A 9,364-nucleotide genomic window follows, 5' to 3' on the forward strand; every position below is an offset into this window, starting at 1 on the left:
AGTGTGAGCGATCTCTGGGCCACCACTCTTTGAACCGTGTGAAGGCGGTCAAACTCACAAGTCGATCCTCCCATATTTCCTTCTTCTTCGACCTCTCAAGACCGCCCACTCTAGTGTCACCGCCTCTACCATCATCGGGAACATCATCATCATCATCTAAATCAATTGGTGCAGGAGGAGTATGTGTAGAGGAGGGCTCTAAACCCTGGCTGCCGGCATCTGAACCCTCAGAAGAACTTGCTGAGATAGAGGGTTCGTCACGGAGTTGGTACCTCCTAGAGAAGTGTGATGGTTGGGACTGGGCCTCAGGCTGTTCCTCCACCGAGTTACCTTCGGAGGCTTCTCTAGAAGGGAAATATGAGCTTGATTCTGAAGGATCTGTGGCCCTACCTCTCCCATGGGTTTGCTTTTTAGTCAAAGGTTTCTTCTGCACTCCCAAAGGTTGAGTACCTTTGCTCGGCCTCGGGAGGATTCACCTCACCCTTTAGAAGTATCCCCTCTGCCTCGTGATTGATTCATTGTCTGCAATACCAGGCACATAAGTCAGTTAGAGCTCAAACCAATGTACACAGATACATGACAGTTGCAGGAAATTAGACAACATAAGAGACAGTGCGGACCGTACAAAAGTGAGTGCGGCCGCAGACTACCATATGCGGACCACACCATTTTGAAATGCGGTCTCACATCCTGATATGCGGACCGCATAATTTTGAGTGTGGCCGCACAACCTCAGGTTCATACTATTGGTTCTCTAATCTTTCGACAGTGCGATCGCACACACTTTTCCGCGGACCGCATAATTGTTTGCGAACCACAAAATTTTGAGTGCGGTGCGCACTTCTCATGCACACTTTTGCCCTAACTTTAAGATCTATGGACCGCACAAATTTGGTTGCAGTCGCACAATTTGAATATGCAGCACTGACTCTGTGTTTTGCAAGTTTGACATAATTTAGGCATGGTATTTGCAATTAAACATGATTAATGATCTACCCAGTCCCCAATGAAAATGTATGATATTGCCTACATGATTCTAAGCACACATGATTAACAATTGACATTATAGGCCTAAAACTAACCCTAACACAAAAGAACAAAAACTAAGAGAAATTGAAAAATCTACAAATGTAATGAACATACTAGTGATGAAGGATGCAGGTAAGAATCTACACATATGAAATGTGTGAGGATTGTGAACTAATTGCACTTGCGGTATGCTTGCTTAGGGTTCAAGAACTCAGAGTGTGTAAAGATGTGAATAGTGCATTGAGGTTATATTTATAGGTTGACCAAGTCGTCCCAAATTTAAGTTGTGTGCGGCCGCACAATTTTGAGTGCGGTTCGCACAAAAGTGAGTGTGACCGCAGAATTTGTGCGGACCGCACAATTTTGTGTGCGACCGTAAAATGGCTATGAAATTTGACAGGCCAATATTCAGAGATCTTGCACTTTGGTCTTCCAGTTGTGCGACCGCACACAGAATTGTGCTGCCTTTAGAATAATGCGGTCCGCAACAATTAATGTGCAGTCCACACTTTTGCAACACTTAGTCAATTTTCTTTATGACACAGTCGCTGCAATGCACACCCATTCCTGCATACGCTTCAAAATTAGTTAGCACAAAACAAAGACTATCTAATGAAGAAGAAAAAGAAAAAGATACATGGGTTGCCTCCCAAGAAGCGTCTGATTTAACTTCACGGCACGATGCAGATTACCAATCAATTGAAATGAAGAACCGCCACGACGTGGTCATCATCAACTTTACCGAGATAGTGTTTCACCCGGTGCCCATTGACTCTAAACACCTCATCATTTTTATTTTTCAAGTCCAAAGCACCAAAGGGGGTTACATTCAACACTTCAAATGGGCCACTCCATTTAGACTTCAACTTGCCCGGAAACATCCATAACCGGGAATTGAACAATAACACAAGATCACCTTCTTTAAACTCCTTGTCTCGGATGTACTTGTCATGGAGGTACTTCATCTTCTCCTTGTATAGGGACGAGCTTGTGTAGGCATGATACCAAAATTCATCTTGCTCATTCAGTTGTGTCACCCTTAAGTTTGCGGCGACATCCCACTCAAGGTTCTACTTCTTCAAAGCCCACATGGCCTTATGCTCAAGTTCTACTGGAAGATGACACGCCTTCCCGAATATCATCCGGTATGGAGACATCCCGATCGGTGTTTTATAGGCCGTCCTATAAGCCCATAGAGCATCATCAAGTTTTCTTGACCGATCTATCCGATTTGCATTCGCTGTCTTTGACAAAATACTCTTGATCTCCCGGTTGGAGACTTCAACTTGTCCGCTTTCTTGAGGATGGTAGGGGGTCGATACTTTTGTGAGTGGAACCATACTTTGTGAGTAAGGTATTATGAACAACTAATTTTTGACCACACCCAAATTCTATACTATTTTAGTGTAAATATATTTTTTAGATTTAATCTTAATATCTTACTCTGAATAGGTTTTATTTAAAAAAAAGAATACAAAACTACTCTCATTCTTAAGGAACAAATTTGATTTTTTTTTTAAAATATATATATTGGTTTCTTTTAAATGGAATTTTAATAAGTAAGCTATATAATCTTTCTTCATATCATTTATAGTATATGTAAATATTTAGGTTTCCTATATTGTAGGAAATATTGATTAATCTTCTTTATCTTTTTAATTTTATTTATCTTCTACAAAACAAAAAAACAAAAAAACAAAAAAAATTGAAGTTAACGTAAGATAAAGTTTGTTAATTAGCTAACAAACTTTATGTCAACAAATCTGATTTTTCTAATTAGCTAACAATCCAATCTCCTAAGTTTACAATAAATTAAATATGTAGGTACAATAATTTAATAGATCTTAACAACCATTTGGTATTAGGTTTGGATATTTGAATCATTCACTGGATTAGTGCATTTTAATTAAGTGGAGCTTGGAATCATTAAAGTTGAATGTGGAATTGTTTTAAAACATTTTCTAAGAGTTGTCTTTGAGGATTAAGATTGAGATAATTTTTAGTTGTTCATGAAAATCGGATATTGTGTTAGTTGCTTACGTTTGTGTTAGTTGCTTACATTTGCACCCCCATTATGATCATAATTAGCAATTGATTTAAGCTTAAGTAAAGATTTGGTATCAATGTGTCTTAGAATAGCATTTGCTTGAGCTTTATTTCCATTCTTCTTTGCTTTTCAAGTATTTCGCTGATCGTGTTAACGCCTTGATAATTGACTGGTCACTATATTGTATAGCTTTGTGGAAATCTCCTTCACATATTAGTATAAACAATAGTGGAATTGAGATAAGGTTATAATTAAGTTGAATCTTTTCTTGACATCCAATAGGAAAGAGTTCCTAATATGTTTCTTTATTCGGTTTAGGCTCGAATTCATGAATACGCTAGAAAAGTTTTAGACACACTTTAAATATTAGCATATGTTCATACCCGAACCTTGAATTGATATGCTTAGATATTAAAAGGATCATGTATGCATTTCGCGTCTTGATGCCTTTAAATTTAAAATAATTATGTTATAACCATGTGTACATTCCGTACCTTGTTTAACATTTAATTTCAAAGAAGTACCTTGTGTGCGTACCGCATCTTGGTGAACACAATTAAATAAATAAATAAATAAATAAATATATATATATATATATATATATATATATATATATATATATATATATATATGTGGTTAATTAATCAGTAATGAATAAGCCATAACCAATAAAATACAAGAATAGCCAAAAAAATGATTTAAGCCTTACATTAGTCAATAAGAGCGACCGTGCTAGAACTACGGGACTCGAGGGGTGCCTTACACCTTCCTCTCGTTCAACAAAATTCCTTACCCAGTCTTCTGTTTCGTATACCATAAATTAGGAGTCAAATCTTCCTTTTGATTAGGGATTCAATAAAAGGTGACTTGGAACACCAAAACTCAATTCCAAGTGGCGACTCTAAATAATAAATAATTCCTTTTCAAAACGTCATTTTAATTGAAAAAACTCTTCTAACTCAACCATGTAATAGGGTTGCGTGTTGGAAAAAAGAGGTGTGACAGCTATGACGACTTTGCTGGGGACAATTAATAAGAATTCGAGCTTTGTATATTGACCCTTGTTTGGCTTTTATCATGTTTTGAATATTATTGTGTTTGCAAGCCTAATGTGTTATTTATCGCTTATTTACCGCTTTAATATTTATTTGAACTATGATATAAACTGTATCCTCTTCTGCACCCCTCTGAGTCTTCTGATAGGTAGTTATGTTGTGTTTGCCTACCAGCATCACAAAATTTATGTCTTGAGATAAAGCCAGTTAGCCTACCAGCTTCTGGTGAAGGATTTAGTCACACATGTTTAGGCGGGAGAGCCTTTAGCTAGCCAGTCCTAATCTACTACTGGTGATGCTAGACGCTCCTCGGCTCAGGTTGTCCGCCCGGGTAAGCCAAGTCTAGATACCATCTCCTTTAGGATTTGAAAACTTAGAAGAACAAGCCAATGAATATACCTAGTAGGATACGCTTTATTTGCATCATGTGCATTGCACTTAGCGGGACTCGGCACAGGGGCCGGGCCCGTCTAGGATAGGTACCAATTTTTTGGACCAACATGTTCATCTTTATGTGCTATATATAACATTATTTGGTAGGCTTCACTCAAATGTTGACCGGCTTTAGGATAGATTGATTGAACAGAGGAGAGAGAAAGAGAAAATTTCCAAGTTTTCACAAAATACCCGTTTTTTTAATAAAATTTTGAAAGGTTCTGGTATGTAAAATTAAGATTTTCAAAATACTTTTCTTTAGTTATTTTAACTGAACTACGCGGGTTTGATTCTCACCGGATGTGAGATACGTAGGCAACCTTCATGAGGTTCAACCCCAATTTAAAAAAAAAAATTAAAAAAAGGGTTTCTATGGACTATTATTTTTTATTTTTTATTTTTTATTTTTTTTTCAAATAATAATAATAATATTGTCACTTTGTCAGTTTTTTCTCTTTTAACCAGTTTTCTCCTTGCATCCGGTCTTTTTATCGAAATAGCCTTGAAACCTTCCTCGGAAATGCGAAATGGGAGGCCGGTTTTTTTTTTTTTTATGTTCACTTGTTTTTACAAAAAAAAAATCCTTTTGGCCTTTTACTTTTTTTTATTTTTTTTTTATTTCATGACTATATTACTAATTTAACCTTTTTTTAGTCCCACAGTTTGGTTTTTTATTATTTAATTTTATAGAGTCAAACCCGAGAAATCGAAATTTTAGTGTCAATAGTATATTTGATTAAAACCTAACCCCGTGTCTGGATAAACAGGTACACCATGAGTGGGGAAAGAGGTAAGTCTGAAAAGAGGCCCAGGTCAGAAGGGATACCGGATTTTCTTATTGTTGATCAGATTCCACAATTGTTGTGGGACTGGTGGAGAGATTTTAAGGAATATGAGCGAAACCAGATAAAGAAGTACTTGGGACATTTGGTTCACATGATGACGATCAAGCCCAGGAGGGATGTGATTGAAGCTTTGATTCCGCACTGGGATCCTGAAAACAATGTGTTCTGTTTTACCGACTGTGAAATGACTCCGACCTTGGAGGAAATTGCCCATTTTCAGGGTGGGGCCGCAATCTTCGCCGCCAAAGGCCCATAGTACCAAAAATGTGAATGAGGTTTTGAAGCTCTTGAACATAAATTACAGACAATATGAAGGTTTAGGAGGCAAGTGGGTTAAGTTGGGATTTTTTTTTTCACTTGTACGACCTAAAATGCAATTTCGAAAGGAATGTGGGAAAATTGAAATCAAAGGAAGACAAGGAAACATGGAAGATACACAGAAGGTTTACATTTATGGTTGCTTTTTTGGGGCGTGTAGTTTTTCTGGAAAGAGAAGGACACATTGACATCCGCTTGGCAGGTGTAGTTGAGGCTCTGACCTCAAAAGGGGATGATTATACTTTGGTCCCTATGATTCTTTCTTCCATTTTTCGTGCTTTAACTAGATGTAAATTGGGCGCACAAAACTTTGATGGTTGCAACATTTTGCTACAAATATGGTTTTTGGAGCATTTTTATCGTCATCCTACGATCACTAATTTTAGTGAGCTCTGGGCCAATCACACTTATGATCACCAGAAAAGAATTGACAAATGTGACTTACCAGAAGGGATTGACGTCCTGAAAAGAACTACTTTTTACTTTGTCTGCCAAACATATCACTTGGAACTACGATTGGTTTTCCTCTAAAAAGGTCATTACCATTCTTATTTGGTACTCATAGGATTGATGGTGTTCAGCCCTATGCTCCATTTCGGGTAATGCGACAGTTTGTACGACGACAAGAGGTTCCACCAACCCGAGATATGATCAAGTTTTGTTATGATTTTGGTAACGATCAACCTCATGACGAAGAGGAAATTATGAAAATTTGGTATGCAAGTAAAGTCTCGGAGTTGAATGAGATGGTAGAAGACCGAGATCGTGGAGAGGTGATCCCTGAATATATTACTTGGTTTCATGATCCTTCGTTGGTTAGAGGTAGAGCTGAGGAGTCGAACTGGAGGAGAAATGAACAAAGAACCATAGAAAAGCTGAAAGAGGAATTGGAGCATGCTCAGATGACCATAGCCAAACAACAAGCCCAGCAACAAGCCAGAGTCGCTCAAATTCGTTTAAACATTGAGAAAGATTATCAATCTGCCTTGCGGGTCAAGGATAAAGATCTAAAGCAAGCTAAAAATGAGGTAGCCCACTTAGAAGAAGAACTAGCAAACACGATCGGTTTAGTCAGAAGAGTTGAGGCAAAAAAAAATGCAGAAATACATAAGTTGCAAGAAGACTTGAGTATCATTGAAGAGGATGTGCACCGGCAACAACTGGAGTTTGATCAACCGAAAGAGCAGTTTGAAATAGAAAGGGCCTACTGGATACGCTCAAAGAGTCAGCTTTATGCACAATTAGAAGAAATAAAAAGGCAGAAGAGGGGTCATCAACACACAGATTTTGAGGCAGAGCGGCGTCAGTGGATGATAGAGAGAGGTGTGTTAAACCGTCGCATTGAAGAATATGAGTGACGTGAGGCTCATATGGGACACGCCCTCAACACTACCCAGATGTGGTTGCAGAATTGTCACATGAATATGGGGCAAGCCAGAGAGCAGGTACTTCGATTGACAGAAAAAATAGCATATATTCATGATGATCATCGCCATCTAAACAATGAGAAAGTTGGCCAACAGGCACGTGCCCTCGTCCCCCAGTTGCCATTGGTGTTTCAAAATTTGTACGAGACTTTGGGAGGATAGTGGAGGCCAAGAGATGCAGACCATTGATGTTATCAGCTTAAGCAAGAAGACCATTGAAGATTAAATTCTTAGTGTAGCAAATTAGTTTTTGTTTCATTTTCATTTGTCGTATTTTAATTTTTTTTATATTTGGAGTCTTTTATTCTTATCAATGTTTGTTTTAATCCCGTCATGTTCATGTCGTTAGAGTCAGTTTATATATATTTCCTTTTCTCCCATTGTATATAAAAAAATTATTTTTGATGAATGAAAAATATTTTAGTTTGTTTTATTTTATTTTTATATGTAAAAAAAACAATTAAAAAAATCATCAAAATTGTTATTATTTTTCTTGAACTACGTAATGGTCTGATTCATGCAGCGTCATGATACGTAGGCAATCCTCATAGGATGCGATCATAGCCATAATTAATTTGAAAAAAAAAAAGCAAAAAAAAAAGAAAAAAATTAAAAATATTAATATTGAGATAAAATTTTAAAAAAAAGGAAAGAAAAGAGTGTTAAATTCATGATGAAATGAATCAATAAGCCGGGATGAAGCATGAAGCCTTCCAAGCTCATTTTAGAAATGAAAATGGCATTAGGTGCATGACATACAATGTGTGATTAATATCTTCAAAATGCCGAACTCTAACATGTTTTTTTTTTTGGTAATTAATTATTTCATTTACCAGGGAAAATATTTACAGAGTAAATCAAACCCTTACATATTTACTTATCCTACTAACTTCTCCCCCACCACCTAGTTATCATATACATCTATTACATTGGATACCAATCTAATTTCTGCAAAATTTTCTCTACTCTCTTGTTACTACGACAATGTATCTCTTGTGTTATCAGTTTGCAAACTGTCTCCCATCCTCTTGTCTTGTTGTTAAAATTCGACCATTTCTTTTCCGCCACACATAGTAAATTGCAGTTGCCAGCACCATTTTGTATAGTTCAGCTGTTGCAGTCTTCCTTTTGGCCCATTTCTCTGCCCATTTTAGCTCATCATCCCACCCTTGTACTGGTCTGCCAATGCCTTGCCATGCTAAGAGTTTGCTCCATAGTGTTTTTGCATATGAACATTCAAAAAACAGATGTTGTATGGTTTCCTTTTCACTGTTGCATAATATACACTCTTGATCAACTTGTATTCCCCATCTTTGCAGTCTATCCTTTGTGTAAAGTCTTCCATGAGCAGTCATAGTTAGCACAAAATTCCATCTGGGACACCCTCCATTGTGGCAAACTACTTTCCTCCAACTTACTTTCTCAAACGTACCTCGCAGCCTGTGGTAGATTTGTTTGACAGTGCATCTGTTCATGTTTATGATATCATCATGGCTGAAACCAGCATCCATCATAGTCTTCTGTGCCTTCATGATCTTACCTACCATCCATGAAGTTTGCTTTAACTGTATTGTCCAGATGTTTCTTCCTCTGATGTAGTATCCATGTACCCATTGTATCTACATCTTCTTTTTCTCCTTACATAAATTCCAGAATTGCTTACATATAGCAGCTTTATTCCAGATTGCTATATTCATAATATTAAATCCACCCGCTGACTTTGGCATACATATTTTCTCCCATGCTAATAGTGCTTTCTTTGACACTATACCTTGCCCTGTCCATATGAAACTTCTACACATTGCCTCAATTATTTTTATGATCTTCTTTGGTAGAACAAAAATTTGGGCCCAGTATGTTTGAATGGAGAACATGACACTTTTAATGAGTTGGATCCTTCCTGCATAGGATAAGAACTTGGCAGTCCATGAAGTGATTCTTCCCATAATTTTGTCAATGAGTGGCTGGCATTGTGTTATGGAGATTCTTTTGGAACTCAGGGGTGCACCAAGATATTTGACTGGTAAAGTACCTCTCTGAATTCCCAGAAATTCTAGGATCTCCTCCTACTCATCTTGTGTAACTCCTCCAAAGAACATTGAACTTTTGTTCTTATTAATCATCAGTCTAGATGCCTTTGAGAAGTCCATAAAGCATTGGAATAATAATTTGACTGATCCAATGTCTCCCCTGCAAAACAATACGAGA

The 9,364-nt window shown here is 37.3% G+C and overlaps 1 protein-coding gene across 1 annotated transcript; it reads right to left on the reverse strand.

The window, feature by feature from the left end:
• On the reverse strand, nt 8,158-8,958 carry LOC109216532. The gene is made up of 2 exons (XM_019380696.1): nt 8,820-8,958; nt 8,158-8,696 (listed from the first exon to the last, which is right to left on the reverse strand). The coding sequence occupies exons 1-2, from the start codon at nt 8,956-8,958 to the stop codon at nt 8,158-8,160; spliced, it is 678 nt and encodes a 225-aa protein (XP_019236241.1).

The sequence above is a fragment of the Nicotiana attenuata genome, chromosome 2 (assembly GCF_001879085.1).
Source record: "Nicotiana attenuata strain UT chromosome 2, NIATTr2, whole genome shotgun sequence".
NCBI classification, from domain to species: domain Eukaryota; kingdom Viridiplantae; phylum Streptophyta; class Magnoliopsida; order Solanales; family Solanaceae; genus Nicotiana; species Nicotiana attenuata.

Excerpts from the sequence above, each read along its gene's own strand:
- LOC109216532 (XM_019380696.1), bottom strand. The coding sequence starts at position 8,958 with ATGTGTAGAAGTTTCATATGGACAGGGCAAGGTATAGTGTCAAAGAAA. Across the intron at positions 8,697-8,819 it reads CTGGAATAAAGCTGCTATAT|GTAAGATCATGAAGGCACAG; the intron begins GTAAGCAATTCT and ends CATGGATGGTAG.